The following is a 20,641-nucleotide window of genomic DNA, read 5'->3' as shown; positions in this document are numbered from 1 at the left end:
AAACTTTGGTGATTTTGCTTCCTGTTGCTGTTTTTGCTGTTTTAATATTGCTTTCTACATCTCACCTTGGAAAATTGAATGAATATCATAGTAAAAAAAAGTAACCATTAAAATATATTTAATAAATGTTTAACGTGAGCTTTCCAGTATTTAATACATTTTATGCATTTAAATTAACTTATCAAGTTTTGTTTTCTAATGATTAGATATTGTTTTAGTATTATAAATGTATTTTGTTGTTTTCTAATATTTTATTATCATTAGTATTGTACATGCTTTATATCACCACAAAAAATTGTATTAAAGTAAATTAAATTGAAAAAAAAATCGGTTTATTTTATTTATTTTATTCATTGATTAATTTAATGATTAATTTATTTTTTAGCAGCAGGTTTGGTGGCTGATTTAGCAGTAAGTCTAGCAGCGGCTAAAGCTTTAGCAGTGCCATGAAGAGCATGTTTGTGGTTACGTTTGAATTTTGGATCAACACCTTTTAATGATGGATATCTGTGAGTCTTTGGTTTTTTGATACCATTACGGTGAGCCTTTCTGGTTTGATTGTGAGCTGTATGATTCTTTGATTTAGCCATTTCTAATTGCAAATAATATTGAAAGAAAAAAATTAAAATAATTCGATTTGTTTTTTGTTAGTAATTTAATTGAACAATGTTTCCGTAGGTATCTTTTACTGATTGTTGTAACTCAAACGTACTTGGAACTCAATTATTGATATCAATGATACTGGTGATAATGAACTACTGTAGCTGCAGCAAAGGTAACTTCTCTGGAATTGAATTTAATATTTTGAAAAATCGTTTTTCAGAAAAAATAAGAAAAGGCACGTGAATCCAATCAGGGCTTTAAATTGGATTTACCAAAGCTTCTCAGAGCCCTATTTATATATTGTATTTTCACGGACATGGGACAAATGCATTAGTGCAAAATATATGCAACTATTGCAGTGATCCGCGAACATGGTTGTTGTGGTTTTTTATGCTTTTTCGTGTCTTACTTTTGTTAGAAATTAAGTTTGCTGTATGAGGTTTTTTAGAATTAATTCCCTTTTTCTTCAAATGTCTCTTAAATGCTGTATTAGATTATTATTGGATTGTTATCTTTTATTGGTTTTGCTTAAATTTTCAATAATATTAGTTTCTTTTTAAATCAATAATTTTCTTTAATCATTCATTAGTTATTCAGTATTAATTTATCCAATATAAATCATTGATCATGTTTGATTTGTTTTTAAACCAAGCCGAGCCCTCTCAGCTCAGAGTAATATTATCAGGGATATCAGGATCAACAAGTCTTGCATGTTGGTTTGTTTTACTTGTTCCCCAATTGATTGAGCAATGGAGACTTAAGTCTGCTGAAGGGATATCCATTGGGTTTTTATTTATATGGTTCACAGGGGATATAGCTAATTTATTGGGCTCAGTCCTAGCCAAATTGTTACCCCAAGTCATTCTCTTAGCTGTGTGGTTTTGTTTTTCTGATGGTTTAATCATTTTCTCGTATTATTACTATACTTACATCTACCCAAATCAATTGAAAAAACTAATAAAAAGACACGAAGAACAACAAAAGAAAAGTGTTCAGTTATCAATAACTAATTCTCATGGGGAAACATCACCATTAATCATTCAGCCAACTGAAGAAAGATTGCAGCAAAATAGAAGAAGATCGAGAAGATCCAGAGTATCAAGAAAATCGGTGTCGTCCCTAAACAGAGAATCCTTAGCCTATTGGGCAAACATGAAAGGGAAACTAAATGTTTTCGTTAAATATATCTTACCAATATTGTTTGTTATCTGTGCTGGTGCTGTAGGTTATCTTATTTCTGCTAAATCCTCCGACAACGAACCAAACAACGGCGGGGGTGACAACAACGATAATGATGAAATAGCTGTTCTCCCCCAGTTGTTGGGCTACCTCTCAGCTACATGCTACCTAAGTGCTCGTCTTCCTCAAATATACCAGAACTACAAGAGAAAGTCAGTTCATGGGCTCAGTCTATTGTTTTTCATCTTCTCAACCTTCGGCAATGTGACCTACGCATTGCAAATATTGTTCTTTCGCTCAGACTGGAAGTACATACTATTGAACCTCTCGTGGTTGATGGGGTCTCTTGGTACTATCTTCGAGGACACCATTATCTTTATCCAGTTTTTTATCTACAACCGAAACTCCTCTGAAGAAGACGAAGAAGCAGAGCAATTTCCTGCCCACCAAACCAGCGGTCTGGGTGTTGCTGTTTAGGGGATCCGAGCCACATCTGTGGTAGAAAAGACGCAGCTGGATGCAGCACTTACCACCACAACGGGTCTGTTTTTCTTTGTCATTTTTGTATGCTTATCAAGTGCCAGTATATCGCTGTTTGGGTCTCTGTAGATGATCAGCTCCAACTCTCCAACTGCCTGATACACCATAGCTGATGACTCACTATTTCTAACCACTATCTTGTCTTTGATATAAATATCCAGTTTTTTCTTTCTCTCTTTTTAATTGATAATAGATAATAGGTAATAGACAATTGATTCCCACTTGTTTGCACAATGACTGCTGATACTGCACAACAACTACCCCGTTGTCATAATGACTTTAGAAGTATGTCAACACAGATGAGTCTTATTCAATGAAGCTTATGTGGACTTTTCAATACTAATTTCAATTTTGATAGGCGACACCTTCACAATTCCTACTCCCACTGTTCTCCAAGCTGCTTTGAATGCCTCCTTAGGCGATAGTGTCTATGATGAAGACGAAGACACTTTAAAGCTCGAGAATTATGTTGCTGAATTGACCGGTAAAGAAGCTGCTTTATTTTGTGTTTCAGGCACTTTATCCAACCAAATTGCTATTCGTTCCAATTTATTTCAACCTCCCCATTCGGTTTTATGTGATTCAAGAGGTCACATCTATGTCCACGAAGCTGGTGGTTTAGCCACCTTATCTCAAGCAATGGTGACTCCAGTTAAACCTTCCAATGGCAAATACATTACTTTGAATGATATTATACAAAATATCGAACTTGAAGATGATATTCATTATGCTCCAACCAAATTAATCAGTTTAGAAAACACTATTGAGGGAGTCATTATCCCTATTGATGAAATTAAAAAAATCAGTGATTTTGCTAAAGCAAATAATCTCAAACTACATCTTGACGGCGCAAGGTTATGGAATGCGTCAATTGAAACTGGAATCCCTATCAGTGAATATTGTCAATACTTTGATTCTGTTTCTCTTTGTTTATCGAAATCTTTGGGTGCTCCAATTGGTTCTGTCTTGGTTGGTAGCAAAAAATTTATTAAAACTGCTAATCATTTTAAAAAACAAAATGGTGGTGGTATTAGACAGGCTGGTATTATTACTTCAATCGCATTAGCTGCTTTGAAGGAAAACATAAAGAAATTGAAAAAATCTCATTTAATGGCAAAAGAATTAGCTCTTTTCTGTCAAAAGCATGGTATAGCCTTGGAATTACCTGTAGATACAAATTTTGTTTTTCTTGATTTAGTGAAAAATAAAATGGATCCTCAAGTTTTAATACAATTTGGTGAAAAATATAATGTTAAACTAATGGGTAATAGAATTTCTTTCCATTTTCAAATATCTCCACAAAGTCTTGAGAGTGTTAAAAATGCTATTCTTGATTCATTTTTTTATGCAAAAGACCATCCTTATGATCCTGTTGGCATAGTTCATACCTATAATAGAAAGTTGGAAAATGGAAAATAACAAAAATACTACTGAACAATTATCTATTGATTATCATCTATTATCTAATTATTATTTTGATTACTTTTCTTATTTGGTTTTTATTTCACTTTAATTTTTATTTTTATTTTTATTTTTATTTTTATTTTTATTTGAGAATATATTTCTAATATAATACAATTTTAAAAATAGAATCAACCTAATGCAATAGTCTCATCAATGCTATAATAAAATGAAATTAGTAACTTTTTAGGTTAAATAAAAACAAAAGTAAAAATGTTTACTAAATTAAAATTAAAGTTAGTGTATAAATGAATGAATAAAAGCATTTATAAAAGCATTTATAAAATTAAAAAAAGAAGGAAAAATCCATATCTCATTTTTCTTTCAATGACGCATCATCTAAAAATTTGGTTGTTTGCAAAAGCAAAGAATTTTCAAATTTCTCATCTCTTCTATTATTTTGGGTTTTATGAAATTCTGCACCTTCGTCAACTAAAACTAGAGATAACATAAACAAAATCTCCCTCCTATTGGGCAATAGATTGCCATTAGAACCCACATCTAAATCGATTATTTCTTTTTTTTCAGGCGGTGATGGAGTGAATGAAAATAATCTATTATTCAATATATGTTGATTATTATGTTTTTTAATTAGCTCATTGTTCAAGTCTTTTAAATTTTCGGAAACTGTTCTTTCGATTTTTTCTAATAAACTTGATTTATTCTCTGATTTCAATTAATCTTCATTTTGTTTAATAGGCAATGGAACAAGGGTTTGGTTTCGTACTTTTAAAGGTGATTCTAGTCTAGGAGATCTTCTTGGAAAGATTTGTCAATTTATTGGTGATCTTGTAGGCGAATGAGTTACTAAAGAGGATGTCGACAATGAATAAGTTGAATTGTTACTCAGTTTAGGAGATAATATTGGATCATGTTGCTGATTGCAAACCTTGATCACTGTTGGAGCTCTGATTATATTATTTTGAAAATTCATAGGATTTTTTTGGAACAGTGGAGGTATCTTTTTAGAAGGTTTGATTTGTCTTTCTAATTTTGAAAATGAGTTGCTCAATTGCGTCACAAGATAATCATTATATTTTTTTAAAGAGGAGGCTTTTCGCAGAACTTTTTTTCGAAATTTTATAGCTTTCATTTTGATTCTATTTGATTACTTGTTCATTATAAATTTTCAACGTGTTTTGGTAATTCTGTTACCATGATAAATCAAAAAACCAAACCTAGATTTTAAAATAAATAGATTCTGCATATGGAAAGTAAAGACAATTAGATTTATCTATGTATGAATGCTATACAATGATAACAATCTATAAAACGAATCATATAAACCAACCAACTTTTTTAACCAGATCAATTGTGACGAGCACAAAACTCTTTAACCATCATTTCTCCCCTTGGGTGATCACAGCGTGAAGGTGAACGCATTGCACCCATGTTTTGGTGAGGGACCGGTTTAGGGCACCGAGCATCGTGCACGATAGACCAAAATCGCACAAAATCGCGCAAGTTATCGTGCATCGTCAGAACCGGTTTTGCCTTCTTTCGGTGAAGTAGCTATATCTGTGTACACCTCCACGTCGCTGGTCTATTGCTGACGTTTGATTGATGGAACGTCTGAGGAGCACCAAACAATTCGCTTATGCCATTATACCCAGGTTCTTCTCTTTTAATGTGCGAAGACAAATACAAAAGTTCTTTCTTTGTTCAAACAATCCCAAAAGTAATAGAGTTTTCAAAGTTACTGTGAAAGAAATAAAAGTATTGTTTTATTTGCTTGACATTATGCATGTCAACGCACGGTATTCAAAGAGTTGCCATACTCTACATGATTTCTGAAGAAAACCTCACTATTTATACGTTGATATTTCATTCTGTTTTTGTAGAAATAAATAATTGTTTATAGTATTCACAGACAACATAATATACCAACAATGGAACTTGAGATGCCAAAGACTGATAGACAAAATATATTAGAGGGATTACCACCTCACATCCTCAATGTTATTTTCACCAAACTCTCGTTTGAAAAAACATCTTGTTTATTTCTTCAACTAACCCAATAGTTAAAAAACTTGTTTACAGTATATATTCAAGAAAATTAAAATAATTTCATGTTGCTTTGATTCTTCTCATTTATGTTATTGGTACAATAGTTCCCCAAGGTTTCTCTTGACATTGACTATTAAAGACGCTCCGCCTTTCAAAGACTATTTAAATCAATTCTCCAATGATATATTTCTCGAAATAGATTTGCCAGACTACAATTTATTAAAAAATCATAAAAATATAGTTAGCATGTTTTGTTCAATGAGAAAAATATCAATTTCAGTACAATCAATTTCAATACCATCAATTTCGTACTGTTATGGTCCTAGACTTTTCTCAGCACCAACAGCAGTTGATGATTTTTGGAAATGTATATCAATAATCAAAGATTTGCTACTAATTCAAAAACACACATTAAAAACAATAATAATAGATTTTGGCAACACAATTGACTGGAACCATTTGAAACTTCAAGACAAAACTACCTTACTTTCCCAAAGTCTATATCGCCCAAAGTATGTAATTGATTTCCGATCTCTTTTTTCAGATGAATATGTTAGTTATGATTTATTTAGATTGACTACATTACAGTTGAAAGATATGTATCTAACAGAAATTGAATTGGTATATTGAAGTAAACCAATTTATATAATCTAAAAATGACAGATAATAATTTTTCCAAATTGCAAAATATCCAATTCCCTGAAATGATAAAATATTTGGATTTATCCAATAATGAAATCACAAGTATTGAGAACGTTTCTTTTCTAAAACATTTGATTACTTTAAATTTATCTTTTAATAAACTAAAAGAATTAAATCATCCTATTGAGTGTGAGAATCTAGTCGAACTAAATTTAAGAAAAAATTCCATTTTGAAAACCAGTGACATCTACAAATTTAATATCTTAAATATTAGTAACTCCTGCGTTGATTTGTTAGCTTAAAAAAATTAAATTTAAAAGAAAACAAAATTATAGCAATTGAACCGTTTCCAACAAGATTATTTCATTTGATGGAACTTGATTTGGCCTTTAATCAAATAACCAAAATTGATCATTTGAATCAAACTAATTTAACACCGTTAGATTTATCATTTAATAAAATTGAAAATTTGAACAATTTAGTCAACCTTTCGATGTTGGGCATCAGTTCAAATAAAATATCAATTGTTGAAAACATTGGGAAATTAGTCAATCTAACCGAGATTAATTTAAGAGGCAACATAATTACAGATTTTAAAATCATGGGAAATACAATACGAGTAGAAAGGTTAACACAAATAGAATTATCTTATAACCAAATATCTGGAATAAAAGATTTCAAATGTTTAATCGAGTTGAAGGTTTTGGACCTATCTCATAATCTTATTAAAGTACTTCGCCTGATATAACACTTGAATAATTGTTCATGTGATGATCTAAGATGAAATAAGAAAGATCCAACTCAAGATGATTCAAGTAAAACAGAAAGGGCTTCAAAATTCAGACTATTATTCAAAAAACCATAGATTTTACCCGTTATTGATCAAACTCAACAAAACAAATTCCAGGACAGTTTTGGACAATCACTATCTTATATAGCGGATGTGAAGTAGCTGACATAATTTGCAAGAAAAAAAATGATTCCGAAGTTTCAGCTTTGAAAACTGAAACCAGGAGGAAGAAGAGCAAGAGCTTGAATATTTAATGAATCAGATTCAATAATCCAATCTTGATCAGTCTGACCTTGAGTCAAATTATTTTTCAGAATAATTAATAGAATTGGAATCAGAACCAGAACCGAATTCAAAGGAATCCAAAAAAAACAATGTATATTTAAATTCGGATTCATCTGATACAGAACAAAATTTCAATACTATTGGCAACATTTCTTTATCAGCTTATGATGAATATTCTTATATTGAATACGACATTAATGAGAAAAGAATTATGAGATCCCCAAGCAAGCAGTATTGGCATTCATTCTGGAACAGATAATTTAATTGCATCATCATTTGATAAAAATGTTGAATCAGCTCTTAAACCACCATTAATCATTTCTTCAATTATACTACCTTTGTTATGGCTGCTAAAAATATTTCCAAGGATTCTCTGCGATCCAACGATTTGAACTCCATGGAGGAAAAGCAAAGGCTAGAGGTTAATAAGACTCTAGCTGAAAACGAACTACTATTTAGAGAATATAACGATTTAATCACTTTCAAATCAGACGAGGATTCAAAGAATGAACTGTTATTAAGAAAAAAAATCCAGGCAATCCAAAACCATTCCTTTTTGGATTCATTGCAAAAACGAACTCTAACTCAAAAATTAATGTCGAGAAATCACAAAATTCAAAGGAAAACTAAACAGGAAAAAGAAGGCAGAATGTTGGGTTATGGAATATATTCCTCGTCATCATCATCATCATCATCATCATCTTTCTCCGAAGTCGACCAAGATGTTGAAATGTTTGATAATCATAGTGATGATGATGAAAGAAATGATGATAGAATTGATCAAAATCAAAATCAAAATCAAAATCAAAATCAAAATCAAAATCAAAATAAAAATAACATTCATACTAATAATGATGCCAACTTTGAGGAGGATCAGAATGAAAATGAAGAAGATATGGAATATTATGCTGAAAACGAAAAAACTACTTATTATGATGCAACTAACGAAACTTTAGGCTGATTATCATTGAGTGTAGTTGTGTCTTATTGTTTTTCACTGTCATCGTTGTTGATATCATTCTCAACTGATAATATACCAGCTTTAACAAGCTTGATACTTTTTGAGCAGGCGAAATGAATAAAAGGAGGAATTAAAAATAGCGACAACAGTGATGTAGCAATTGGACAAGCAGCCATAGCTAGGGACAAGCCAATATGAAGATAATATTAGCAATAGAATCCAGAAAATTTTGTAATAAAACCCGAATAAAATAAGCATCAAAATCGATCAACAGATCATGATAATTTTATTTATTGCATTATACTTCCGCAAATATATTAAAAATAATTCTTTTGTTTATTTCTCAACAATTCTTTTAAATTTCAAATTATACAATACATCAAAAGCATTTCATTTAAGCAGCTATCTTGTTTTCTTGGTTTTTTCAACCAATCTGTCTGTCTCCTTTCCAGTAATTTTTCTTTTTAAAGATTTTTGATTTAGATCTTCTTTGTGTTTTTCACAATCCTTCACTTTTTCTATATCGATATATTTTTTTGCAGCCGATATAAACAATTTTTTTCGGTCTCTAAAAATTCTGTTGAAATGTTATAAACAAACCTAAAAAACAAAACAGCCATTAAACTGGTGTAGTCATGTCAGCATGATGTAAGAAAGTTGTCTTCGTAATCAAGGTAGTTTTTGTCTTCTGTATGCTTACTTTTCCTCAAGTTGTGAATAGACGATGATCCAAAATCCAAATAGAAAAAGTGATTGGTATCACTTTTGTACACAACATTGTCATCATGCATGTTGCAGTGCACAACTGCTTTGAAATGCATTAGATGCATGTTGGAAACGCCACCAGCGTCATTTTCCTGAACCCTTTTTCATCGAGTGCTTTAACATCAGTAACACCAAGATAGGCTGTCTCAAGATACAATCCTGAAAGCTCAAGATGATCATCACTTGAATGTTTGTTTAGATCCATGAGCGAGTCCTGCTTTGCTAAACTTGGGTATGGAAGAAATCCATATGCCAAAAGCTTGGGAACTATTGTTTTAAATTGAGGATCTGAAAGCTGCTTGTAAGCAGATAATTCTTTTATAAACCTTTGGGTTGCAATCGTCCTGCTAAATCAAGATGCTTCTCACAATTGGCTTTGCTATCATAGATAGCTTTGGGTGCACGAACTGCATTGTATACTTTGAGAATTCTGGCATTGGATAATTGAAGAACTATAGCAAAACTTTTATTGGGTTTGTTTCCTTGCAAAATACTGGATATGTTACCAATTTGCAATTGAGACGGATGGTTATTTGAGCCAAGGAGCAATTGTTGAAACTGAAGCACTTCACTCACACTTAAATTGAATCTGTTATCAGAATTACTTAACATTTCGTTAATTGAAGCAAATTGATTTTGAATGGTATATGAAGCTTTGATAAGTTGTTTATTTTGTGATTCAGGTATCTGGAGATATTGAAGCATTGCTAAGTATCTTGCTTTTTTTTCTTGCAATTCTTTTGGGGAAAGTTTCAATTGTAGACAATAGTGTTTCAAACAAAATGCCGTTAGTATAGTCATAGTATTACCATGGTTTTGAACCATATCACTAAGAGAGAGAAACTTGAATTTTAAAGGAATTGTTTTAACCATATTTCCATCTGATATCCCAAACACCTAGTTGGAATAATTCTGCATTGGTAATTTTGAGATTGTGAAATCGTACATCAACTTTGGCACTTGCATATTCAAAAAAGCTGAAACCAAGCATAATGACAAAATATATTCAGTAATACATTGTTGGGAGTCCTTATCGTTAGTGATATTTAAGCTAGCCTGTTGTTTAATTGCGTCTATCGATGCCAAATTATTGGAATGGTCGGTGACAATTTTGATGATTTGATGTTGAACTAAAGTGCCCAAACATATATATAAACTAATAACTCATTACTACCTTAACTCATAGTAAAAGCAATCGTTTCTTTTGTGTTCCAATCAACCATCTCAGATTGTTGGTCAACTCTTAAACCACCACTCATCATTTCTGCAATTATTCCAGCGTTGGTATGTCTATTCAAAATAAAAAAGTGAATATACACAATTGAAAGTATTTATACCAGAATTATAATTCAATTCATATGCTCATCTTTATGAAGCTTTTCTGTGACCACTATTTCTGATTTAGCTGCATTTGCTAAAAACTTATAACCTACAAAAATACCAGAAAAGTTGATACCATTTGACATCATGTTCATATTAATGTGGTGTTCAATAGGAGATTAAATGAATACTGTTAGTAGTATTGGGGATAGCTCAAGCCGGGTTTGAAAATTTTTTTAATATATATTATTAAATTGTGAGATTTATTTTGCATAATTTACAAAAATTTATAATAGGGCTGAGAAGGATATGAACATCACCCAGACAAAAATAAAAATTGCCCATTGAATTATTAGCTTCCCATTTTATTTGTTTATTTTAAAATTCTACAAAACCAATGCTAGCATCACTTCATTAATAATAGTTTATTTCACCAATGAAATGATCATGCTATTGAGAACAATACAATGTACAAAAAAAAAATGAGAAAAAGCTTGATAGAAAAGAACTCAATCAAAATAAATTGACTATTATAAGTGGGAGAAAAAATTTATTAAAGTGAATAAGTTTAAGAGCAGAAGAGGAATGCTTGAATTATACTATTCTATTTAGAGTATTTCCAACAAAATTTTAATAGTTTTTTCTTGCTACCAAATTGTTAATTGAATCTGGATTTGGATCACTATGTACGATCGCTTGTTTTAAAAGAATGAATAGACTTAATTTGTTTGCCATTTTGTTTGGGAATTACAAAATTTTTCATTAAGGCATTTTGCCTATCATATTCGCCATTCATTTCTTCATTTGATCTGCCAAATAATTGATACCACCACCTTATATCTTCAGAATTTGGTATTATAACATTATTATCATAATCATCAAGATCAAATGGTTTAATGTAAGTTTGGTTAGTAAAATCTAATTTTCTTGCTAGAAAATAGTCCCAAACTGATCTTGTTCTTTCAGATATTTTTTTTGTTACTCTTTCCTTTTCGTTATCACATAAAAAATTACCATATTGACAGGAATATAAATGGTAGTATAGTCTTCTTAAAAATCTTTCATTGAATTCAAACTTGTTTGGATTTTGTCTTAATAATTGGTATACACTATCTAAAAATTGATGAAAAATAGGTGAAGTAAATTTCAAATGTTTTTGCTTCTTAAAATGATTTGAAACTGAATAAAAAGCACCAGTTGCTTGGTTGAAAGATTCTGAATTTGTAATTGATTCTAAAGAAAATCCAAAAGGAGAATTTGAATTTTTATTATTGTTATTATTATTATTATTATTATTATTATTATTATTATTATTATTGTTATTTGTTGAATTTAGTGAAGAAGTTGAAGAATTTTGGCTTGAGTTGATTAAATTTGAATTGTTATTGTTATCGTTATTGAGATTTGCATTTTTATATAGATTATTAAGATTATTATTGCTGTAGCTTCTATTTGAATTTACGAAAACACTTGAAGTTTGATTTAAGTTTGAATTTTTGGATGAGGATTTTGATAGTTTACAATTATTTACAAATTTTGTTTCAGAGGATAAATGGCCAGATCTTTCATTGAACCTGTGACCAGCAGATAACCAATCTTTTTCAATCAAGATGGCAAAACCTTCAATAGTTCTGAAAAAGGGGTCTAAACAAATTTGGGCCAAAGAACAAACTTGAGCAGTTCTATCCCAGCCATCGGAACAGTGAACTAAAGTGTGAACATTGTTAAAATGAATTGATTTAACTATCAAATCAGTACTGCTTAAAAGGATGTTGATATATTTTAGCCAATTAGTTTTTTCTAATAGATCCTTTGTAATTAAAGGATTTTTCAAGATATCGGAATCTTTTAGGATGTTGTTGATTTTAGTAATTGAGTCTCTCATTACATGAATATTGTCAATACCTAGAAAAATTCTTTTACAGTTTTTATAGTTGTCGATAATTTCAGTGCCAGCACCTAAAGCAGTCTGAGCCATTGCATTAGTTTGAGGTCTTGCATCTATGATAAGATTTAATCTTCTGACAGATTTTTTATTATTGTTATTATTGTTATTATTGTTATTATTGTTATTATTGTTATTTATGACTATTGTATTATTGTTATTTATAATTTGATTTGACTTGAAGATTTCATCGATTAATTTTTCATCTTGAATTGATCTTGACTGTTTTAAACCGGTTAAAGGTTGAGAAGATCTTGTTATTGTACAGCCATTTTTTTTATAGTAGTAGGATAGAGTTGGGATTCTTTGTTTCGATCTAAATTTTGAAGCATATTTAATTAGATTATCGGAAATTGAAGATGGTACAATAAGAAAACTGGGATAAGTTGGAGTTAATTGGTAATTCAAATTAATGTTTGAGAATCTCCAGGAGTTTGAACCGGGATAAAGAGGAGGGATTGAATTGTATTCATGATTATTGATCAATAGATTTAAGCCTTGCCTTTTAAACTCATTCTGTGGATTGAAAATGAACCAAGAATTAAGTGGAAGATTTTTCTCTAGGGATATTGGTTGATATAGAAAAGCATATAGTTTTTCGATTGTGCTAAGACAAGTTAATTTAATGATTGAGTCAAAAACATCTTGACAGATTTTATCATCCACGAAGTCAATGGATAAGTTTGAGAAATCTTTGCATTTTATTTTTAGGCAAGAGCCTTTATAGAGCGACTTGAGATTTTTCAAATGATCTAAATTGTCGATGGATTCACCTGTAGAAGCGTTGTTGTTTATATTAGCTGAGAGATTATTGTAGTTGTTGAGATTTATGCCATTTGACGGAATACTGTTATTAGTGTTATCGTTGTCATTTGATATGGTTAATAAATCAATCAACGAAGAGCCCAAATTTTTCTCAAGATGATTGATCATTGGATAGCAAATCCATAATTCTTTCAATCTGGAGTTGATTTTGGATACGAATATTAGGTGGTGGGTAGTTAGATGAAGGTCGCCATTAATGGAGATACCTCTTCTATGCAAAGTAACATTGGAAGCCTATTAGATTTGTACAAGATACAAAGAGTTAGTTGTTTGGGGGACCCAACATTCCGAGACACGAGAGTTTCAAGCAGAAGCAGAACATACATTAGTTATTTTCAAGTACTCCATTCGTGTGCAATTGTGTTGTTGAGTAATAGCAGTGTGAAGATGGGTTGTTGTGATATATCGCTGTCGGAGGATGGGATGTAAGAAAAGCGTCAGAAGTGGGATTACTGTATGGAAAACGGAGATGGAGGAGAGATAGGAGATAAGAGAAAAGAGAAGAGGCGTGTATTAAAGATATATAACCCAGGAGAAGAGGGACCACAGAAGAGAGGTCGACAGAAACAATAAAGATAAAACATAGGAAGCTTGAAGCCAAAAAAAAGAAAAAGGATATATAAATTACGTCTAAAACAGAGTATAACAGGTACCAAACAAAAACAGAAACAAAAACATAAAAGCATAACCAACGAAACAGCTCCAACCCAATAAGATAGCAGTGAGGAAAAAAAATATAAAAATCTAGATGTGGTTCTATAGAAGGATAGTTAATGTAGTCATCACATATTCATTATCTTCGTTGCAGTTGATCAGTAGCAAATGGCTAGTTTTTTCAATTCCAAAACATATTTATCAACTTTGAAATTCTGGGACTTGTCGTAGGAAAAGAGATACTTCCAGCCTAGGACCTTGTCGCACTGGTGGCACTTGATTTTGCAAATCAAGTAGACTCCACTGAGCATTTCGATTTTTTCAGCATCCTCAACACACTCGATGGTGTTGATAACGTTGTTGAGCAAATACGCCCTTCCGTTTTCTGAGATGTAGTCCTTCGATAAGATAACAGAAGAGACCGAGATATGGGTCTTGCAGGACCTACAGCCATAAATTTTCTCATTTCCAACAGCCTCTAGATAAGTAGAATAACGAAGTCCCATCGTGCAACAAAAGAAAAATGATAGCAGAAGAAAAGAGAAGAAAAAACCAAGAAAACGAAGAAAAAAAGAGGAAGTGTTGAGATATTTATACTACACAGTTAGCAAAGGTGCTTAATGTCTTATCGTGCACACTTCTTACACGCTTATTTTGCACGCTTATTCTGCACGCTTATTGTGCACGCTTATTGTGCACTCCGCACGCTTTCCGCACGCATTTGCCGTGAGCCGAAAAACACGGCCCGGTTCGGCCACTATTCTGCACCTTCTGTTTTGGGACAAGCAGATATATTCTTTTTTTTTCCTATTTGGGTGCTCTCTTCTGTTCTGTTTTGCAGTGTCTCTTTCGACTGTACTTTTGTTGCGAAATGGACAATTCTCTCCAGTTGCGTAGCGCTTTGCACAGTTCAGGTGCTCCGGATAGCCCACAGCATGATGGTGACAGTGCTAGAACCCCCCAGTTTCTTTCAGGGCTAGAAAACAGTCTTTCGTTCTCAGCGCTTAATTCCAATTCAACCAACAGAAACACAACTAGACTATCATCGCTCAGATCAAAATTATCCAGCGTAAACTCAAATGTCAACCTCTTTAAAAAAAAGAAAAATTTCTCCAAAAACCAAAATGACTTGGAAAACCAACCTTTATTGCAAAGTGACAATCTGGCTCCAACCTACTCTGCTTCTTCAATCACTCAAACTGATTCAATTGAGGGTGAAAACAGTCATAGCGCTGGTAATCAACTTGGTTATGAAATAAATAATAGTGAATCGCACTCAACTCAAGCCCCAGCTGGAAATGCATTTCAGTGTCCTATCCCACTATACCCCAACTCTAGTGGTTTGCAAACTTCTCTATACATCATACTTGGTTTGCTTGTAACCATCATCTCAATTATTTTAATAATAACTGGTCAATTCGAGTTGCTCTATAAGTTTTTAAAACATATTTTTTGCGATTTTCATCCAGATTCACCCTTTAACTTCTGCGTCAATATTTAATACTCCCATACTTTATATTTAAACTGAATATTTATTTTAAATGATTATTCATATATACAGATATTCTAGCTTTGTTTATTTTATATCATAACATCACATATATCATTCTGCATCCTTACTTGCATTTGAATTTGCATTCACATTCACATTCTTACTAAAAAAATGAATCAAATCCATGATTAAAGGATGAAAAATTTAAAAATTGATTTGAATAACATCCCACACTTTCTTGTCTCTCTCTTGCTTCTGGTAACCATCTCTCTATATTTCCATATCTTGTTTCACTCGCTGGATGTGTTTCTAGAAACTCAAAACTTCGAACGCCACTTCTATCTTCAAACTCTTTAAATCGTTTCCAAAATTTAAGTGCTTCGTCAATTTTAAAACATCCTTCTGACATTATCATTAACCCGATATAATCTGCTTCTGTCTCCATTTCCCTTGATGCTGGCATTAGAAAAATAGATTTTAAAAACAAGTCATTAATAAAGGATGAACCTGTTATAGTATATAGTATTATCCCAAGTAATGAATATAATGGCTTCTTAGAAAGATTCTCAGACGTATGTCTAGCTAGTTGATGAGCTGTTTCATGGCTTAAAATAGTTGCCAACCCATCGTCATTTTTTGCAATTGGAAATATCGTTGTAAATACAAAAATCTTGCCTCCTGGCAAAACAAACGCATTTGGTGGGACATTGGGATCATGAATTACATGGACCTTCCAATCAATTTCTTTTGCCTCCCCATTTTCATCCCGTACAATACCCTGGTGATTAACACTGTTAAAATCCCCATAATGTAGGTTGTTCTCTTTAGATTGAATGTTATTCTCACAGACCTTTATGATTTTCTTCATGATAGACTCAATTTTTCTGGTGTACGGATGATTATCAGGCAAAAACTTGCCATCATATAAATGCAAGATCTGTCTGTAGGTGATATCAGCAAGCTTCAACTCAACAAATTTTGGGATCCAAATACATCTTCTCCTATTTGAAATTGGTGCCTGATCCAAGTTGTAAACGTAAAATGCTGCAAATAATGCTCCTCCAACAAGTATCCTTTTTTGAATTTTTGGATCTTTGAAAAACTCTAACGAGAAACCCGTTGAGTTCTTTTGATTATTAAATCTTTTGTAGGTTGCATAAAAACGAAACTGGGAATCGAACCGAGAAAAGCTGGGGTTGGGATTTCTGTTGAATGTGTTGTTCAAAACACGAGAGGAAAGACTAAAATTCAAATTTGGGCCAAATCGAAACATCCCCAACAGATTAATTATCGACTTGCACTGATCAGCAAAAAGCCTGGGAGAGTAAAAAGAATCAAAGAGAAGTTGCAAATCGGCAACATCTCAAATCCAGGCAATTCGGGTGGCAGTCGGGTTTTTCAGGAAAGTCCGAAGAGACACAATTACAAATCTGGTTTCAGGTTTTAATATGTAATTTTATGAAATATGAAATCTATTTGTCGTCTAGCTAGAGCTGGTTCTATACGTCGAAGTAATAGCTTTTACTTATTCAAGAATTTTGGAAATTAATTTGGTTGCAGCAACAACTTCTTCATCTCGGTATCTTCTACCACTCAATTGCAAAGAAATTGGAGATCCCTCAAAATCCCTAGGATTGCCATACGTCTCGTGTTCCAACTGTTCCAAATGAGACCTTGGCTGGTAGTCATAGTCTTCTTTTTTTACGATATCAAGTTCAGGATCTTGAAATAAGCCAGTTGGGAAAACAGTTGTTGGAAAATCCAAAATATTCCATAGAGAAGTGTAGCCCCAGTAATAAACTTGGTTTGGCTTTGGAACCGAGTTAACATAGGATGGAGAAATCACAAAATCAATGTCTAGGTCATTTAGTAAATCTGTATATTCTTGTCTCAATTTATTTCTTGTGCCATTTAATTCCCTATTTTCCTTAACCGATAAAGCCTCATCTCCTTTACCAAACGACAAAAACCATTTTGTTAGAGGCAATAAAGGCTCACCACTTTCAGACAACATTTTTTTATGCATATAGTTGCCATCACAAGTGTACATATGATGAACAGTGTCATAAGCTTCTTGAGTCTTTGGAGGTACAAATTTAACAACATTGACACCGGATTCTTTTAGTTTTTTGGAAATAAAGTCTAAACCTCTAATCACAGGAGGCAATGGTTTAACAATACCATCATCATATATTATACCAATTTTTAGATCTTTTGGATTTGGAACACCGACTTTTTTCCAAGGCAAAGGAACTAATAAAGAATCTACCTCCCAAGGTTCTTGATCGAAGTATGCAGACATGTATAAATCCAAATCTTCTGCTGTTTTTGCAATTGGGCCAACAACTCCCATAACAGATTCCTGACCTGCACCACCTGAAATGCTACCAGCCAATGAAACTCTCAAGGAGGTTGGACGAAGACCATAAATACCATTAAAAGCTGCAGGTGTTCTAATACTACCGCCAATATCTGAACCCAAACCCAAAGCAGAACCACTGAAGGAAACACAGGCACCTTCTCCACCTGATGAACCACCAGGCGACAAACTTGTATTGTATACATTTCTGGTACGACCTGTTATGTTATTAATTGTGTCCAAATGCATAATAGATTGTGGTTGAGCAGTTCTAACAATAAAGACTGCACCTGCCTTTTTAGACAAACTGGTAGTCTTTTGATCAGCTGGAGCAATATTGTCAATCAAGGAAACAAAACCAGCGTGTGTAATTCTATCTTTGTAACCATAATGTTCTTTTACTGACATTGGTAACCCATGCAAAGGTCCAACAGTTTTACCAGTTTTGAGATAATACTCATCCAATTCTTTTGCAGTTTCCAACGCTTGATCGATTAAAAAGTCACAGGCATAATTTAATAAATAGTTACCGATGACGCATCGTTTTAGATACGCTTTTGTAATTTCTGTTGAAGTTAGTTCTCCATCTGCAATTAATTCAACAATCTTATAAGCAGGTAAATTGGTCAATTTCAATTCTTTTTCTGATAATAAATTAGATTCTTCGAGAAATTTAAGTGAGTTGAAATTTGTTGAGTCAAGAAGTTCAGGAGGTGGTAATTTGGAAATGTCAACATCAATCCTTTTCATGTCATTTTGAATTGCTTGATTGTACTTTTCGATTTTGGGTTTATATATTTTTTCATATTTATCTTGGTCATCAAGATACTCAAATTTGTAGTAGTCTTGTGGATCGATAACGGTCATTTTAAAAACAAAATTATAGTTGCGATGGGCAGCAAATGCAAAAGGAGAACTGGAAAACAAGGCCAAACCAAAGGAGTTGGGTCGAAATAAAGAGCTTGAACAATAAAAGACTTGACAAAAAGAGAGTACAAGAAAGAGTACAAGAAAGACCTCAAGAGGAACTACCCCATATTTATACTCAGGCCTGGGGCCTCGTTATCAGTCCCAATCAGGCCGATTTACTGCTTTAGTTAATAACCGCTTTTCTGGTGCCACAGTTTTTACTGGCTGATACAAAATCGAATAATGGCGAATCATTGACTATTATTGACTTCATAATACTATTTTTCTGGAGGTCAGATAGTTTATTTTGGGAATAAGTATTTCATTGCAATATCGCTACCTCATGGTAAGTAAAGGAGATCTTCAATGAATACCAAGAAGGACCGAAAAGATATATTGATGAGATGGCACACAATACAAAAAGCGGCAATATATCAGTTATAGACTTTAATGGCCGAGGATTTATTTGAACCAATAAGCTCCAGCCAACCCATGATTCAGTGTTAGGTGCTGAGATAGAAAAGATGACAATCCTTTGAGCTCTGGACTATTTCAAACAGTAGTTTTTCTACTCAAATACCAATGACTCAAATTCATATTGAAATGTTTCATGGCTGTTGACAATAGGCACACTGAGTTTGTTAAACCCAGCTACATTAACAATCAGAAAGACTTGAACAATATCCGGCTTATGCTGAGATCAGATAATTCTATCTTAGGATTAATTTTGAATAATCTCTCGGTTTTACATAAGAAAGTAACCTAAAAATTGAGCAATACCGAAGATGAAATCATTAGGGATGTCATGCTTTGAATTCTAACATTCAATACTTGTTGATTTTTTATAATCAGTCATTAAGGAATTTGAATTTTATGAGCTTCATTACAATAGCAGTTCAAAAAGATTCATTGAAATGTTGGATTTTATAACTAAATCATTTGATTTGATTGCTCACCTACTCTATTAAATAAATGGGTTTGTTCTGAATTAAACTCTCTTAATTGCTGTGTAAATCTGTTGCCAAACAAGCTTCCATGCCAAATAATTGAAGGTGACAAGTTGACCAGAAACATTTTAAAGACTGAGATCAGCAGGAAAGAGCCTTTTCTATTCAAAAGAGCAAGAAAACTGTAGAAAACGCGAAGTTGCTCTGAAAGAAATAAAAAACGTTGCTTTGATCTTTTGGTCTCATGCATGTCAATGCATATAAGTGTATGCTAATTCATGCAACTCAAATAATTGCGCACATTACATACTTCTCAACATGAAAACCTCAATATATATTTGGCTATTTCGCTTCATTTTTGTATAAAGTCTTCTTGATATTACTTATATTATAAAAAATATATAACAACCATGTGTGTTGTAAGGATGAATCATGAAAAGCAAAACGTTTTGGATGGTCTTCCACTGAACATTCTTAAGCATATTTTCCGAAAACTTTCAATTAAAGAACGGTTTTTGTTTATATCATCTACTAATCCTATAGTTAAAAACACATGCCTACAGCTTATATTCAAGAATGTTGAACTAATGTAAAAATTCTCTGTATCNACTGTATGATTTTTGGAAAGGATTGAAGGGTATCCCGAAAATTTCGAAATTGACATCCACTCTTTCTTTCCGACTCAATTTTTTGATTCATTCAACTTGAAACATTTGAAATTAGCTGGAATGAATTTATTAAAAATGGGACGTGAAAGTGGAAATCAGTTAAATCTAACAAGTTTCAAATTGGCAATGAATCGTTTTTCCAGTNTAGAAAATATAAAATTTTCCAAAGCAATTAAGCATTTAGATCTTTCTTCAAATCACATTAAAAATGCTAATGATTTTCCGTTTCCAAAAAAGTTGGTTAGTTTAAATTTGGAGATGAATATGATCTGTGAAATTAGCAATATAG

General features: G+C 32.4%; 14 protein-coding genes across 14 annotated transcripts; 6 read left to right on the top strand and 8 right to left on the bottom strand.

The window, feature by feature from the left end:
- Positions 1-41: 41 nt before the first annotated feature.
- Positions 42-993, bottom strand: RPL29 (60S ribosomal protein eL29). Its single transcript, XM_020189311.1, has one exon. It carries the CDS (start codon positions 588-590, stop codon positions 375-377), a length of 216 nt encoding a protein of 71 aa, XP_020046623.1. The 5' UTR covers positions 591-993; the 3' UTR covers positions 42-374.
- A 120-nt stretch (positions 994-1,113) lies between these two features.
- Positions 1,114-2,750, top strand: ASCRUDRAFT_76327 (PQ-loop repeat-containing protein). The gene has a single exon (XM_020193424.1). The coding sequence runs from the start codon at positions 1,231-1,233 to the stop codon at positions 2,257-2,259; it is 1,029 nt and encodes a 342-aa protein (XP_020046622.1). The 5' UTR covers positions 1,114-1,230; the 3' UTR covers positions 2,260-2,750.
- On the top strand, positions 2,533-3,812 carry GLY1 (threonine aldolase GLY1). Its single transcript, XM_020193423.1, has 2 exons — positions 2,533-2,607; positions 2,681-3,812. The coding sequence occupies exons 1-2, from the start codon at positions 2,556-2,558 to the stop codon at positions 3,739-3,741; spliced, it is 1,113 nt and encodes a 370-aa protein (XP_020046621.1). The 5' UTR covers positions 2,533-2,555; the 3' UTR covers positions 3,742-3,812.
- A 284-nt stretch (positions 3,813-4,096) lies between these two features.
- Positions 4,097-5,083, bottom strand: ASCRUDRAFT_13965 (uncharacterized protein; the record flags this gene model as incomplete). Its single annotated transcript, XM_020189156.1, has 2 exons — positions 4,592-5,083; positions 4,097-4,447 (listed from the first exon to the last, which is right to left on the bottom strand). Exons 1-2 carry the CDS (start codon positions 4,874-4,876, stop codon positions 4,097-4,099), a joined length of 636 nt encoding a protein of 211 aa, XP_020046620.1. The 5' UTR covers positions 4,877-5,083.
- Positions 5,084-6,446: 1,363 nt separating this feature from the next.
- ASCRUDRAFT_13964 (leucine-rich repeat domain-containing protein) lies at positions 6,447-7,901 on the top strand (the record flags this gene model as incomplete). The annotated part of the gene is made up of 3 exons (XM_020189155.1): positions 6,447-6,705; positions 6,768-7,162; positions 7,581-7,901. 3 exons carry the CDS (start codon positions 6,447-6,449, stop codon positions 7,764-7,766), a joined length of 840 nt encoding a protein of 279 aa, XP_020046619.1. The 3' UTR covers positions 7,767-7,901.
- CDC26 (anaphase promoting complex subunit CDC26) lies at positions 7,851-8,468 on the top strand (the record flags this gene model as incomplete). Its single annotated transcript, XM_020194902.1, has 1 exon — positions 7,851-8,468. The coding sequence occupies one exon, from the start codon at positions 7,851-7,853 to the stop codon at positions 8,466-8,468; it is 618 nt and encodes a 205-aa protein (XP_020046618.1).
- Positions 8,469-9,105: 637 nt separating this feature from the next.
- Positions 9,106-9,359, bottom strand: ASCRUDRAFT_76323 (uncharacterized protein; the record flags this gene model as incomplete). The annotated part of the gene is made up of 1 exon (XM_020193422.1): positions 9,106-9,359. The coding sequence occupies exon 1, from the start codon at positions 9,296-9,298 to the stop codon at positions 9,107-9,109; it is 192 nt and encodes a 63-aa protein (XP_020046617.1). The 5' UTR covers positions 9,299-9,359.
- A 192-nt stretch (positions 9,360-9,551) lies between these two features.
- ASCRUDRAFT_81307 (uncharacterized protein) lies at positions 9,552-10,106 on the bottom strand (the record flags this gene model as incomplete). The annotated part of the gene is made up of 1 exon (XM_020194601.1): positions 9,552-10,106. The coding sequence occupies one exon, from the start codon at positions 10,104-10,106 to the stop codon at positions 9,552-9,554; it is 555 nt and encodes a 184-aa protein (XP_020046616.1).
- A 1,129-nt stretch (positions 10,107-11,235) lies between these two features.
- Positions 11,236-13,671, bottom strand: ASCRUDRAFT_81306 (phosphatidylinositol-3-phosphatase YMR1; the record flags this gene model as incomplete). The annotated part of the gene is made up of 2 exons (XM_020194600.1): positions 11,236-13,557; positions 13,648-13,671. The coding sequence occupies 2 exons, from the start codon at positions 13,669-13,671 to the stop codon at positions 11,236-11,238; spliced, it is 2,346 nt and encodes a 781-aa protein (XP_020046615.1).
- A 464-nt stretch (positions 13,672-14,135) lies between these two features.
- On the bottom strand, positions 14,136-14,483 carry ASCRUDRAFT_35927 (yippee-like protein; the record flags this gene model as incomplete). Its single annotated transcript, XM_020190654.1, has 1 exon — positions 14,136-14,483. The coding sequence occupies one exon, from the start codon at positions 14,481-14,483 to the stop codon at positions 14,136-14,138; it is 348 nt and encodes a 115-aa protein (XP_020046614.1).
- A 365-nt stretch (positions 14,484-14,848) lies between these two features.
- Positions 14,849-15,478, top strand: ASCRUDRAFT_8557 (uncharacterized protein; the record flags this gene model as incomplete). The annotated part of the gene is made up of 1 exon (XM_020194901.1): positions 14,849-15,478. The coding sequence occupies one exon, from the start codon at positions 14,849-14,851 to the stop codon at positions 15,476-15,478; it is 630 nt and encodes a 209-aa protein (XP_020046613.1).
- A 154-nt stretch (positions 15,479-15,632) lies between these two features.
- On the bottom strand, positions 15,633-16,742 carry OMA1 (metalloendopeptidase; the record flags this gene model as incomplete). Its single annotated transcript, XM_020190629.1, has 2 exons — positions 15,633-16,247; positions 16,320-16,742. The coding sequence occupies 2 exons, from the start codon at positions 16,740-16,742 to the stop codon at positions 15,633-15,635; spliced, it is 1,038 nt and encodes a 345-aa protein (XP_020046612.1).
- Positions 16,743-16,994: 252 nt separating this feature from the next.
- Positions 16,995-18,695, bottom strand: AMD2 (putative amidase; the record flags this gene model as incomplete). Its single annotated transcript, XM_020194599.1, has 1 exon — positions 16,995-18,695. One exon carries the CDS (start codon positions 18,693-18,695, stop codon positions 16,995-16,997), a length of 1,701 nt encoding a protein of 566 aa, XP_020046611.1.
- Positions 18,696-18,954: 259 nt separating this feature from the next.
- On the top strand, positions 18,955-19,678 carry ASCRUDRAFT_76318 (uncharacterized protein; the record flags this gene model as incomplete). The annotated part of the gene is made up of 1 exon (XM_020193421.1): positions 18,955-19,678. A coding segment is annotated over exon 1 (151 nt), but the record flags the coding sequence as incomplete, so codon positions are not given.
- Positions 19,679-20,641: the final 963 nt, after the last annotated feature.

Source organism: Ascoidea rubescens, assembly GCF_001661345.1.
Source record: "Ascoidea rubescens DSM 1968 unplaced genomic scaffold ASCRUscaffold_8, whole genome shotgun sequence".
Classification (NCBI taxonomy): domain Eukaryota; kingdom Fungi; phylum Ascomycota; class Saccharomycetes; order Ascoideales; family Ascoideaceae; genus Ascoidea; species Ascoidea rubescens.
Note: the sequence above shows the minus strand (reverse complement) of the source record. Positions and strands in the feature narration are given on the sequence as shown.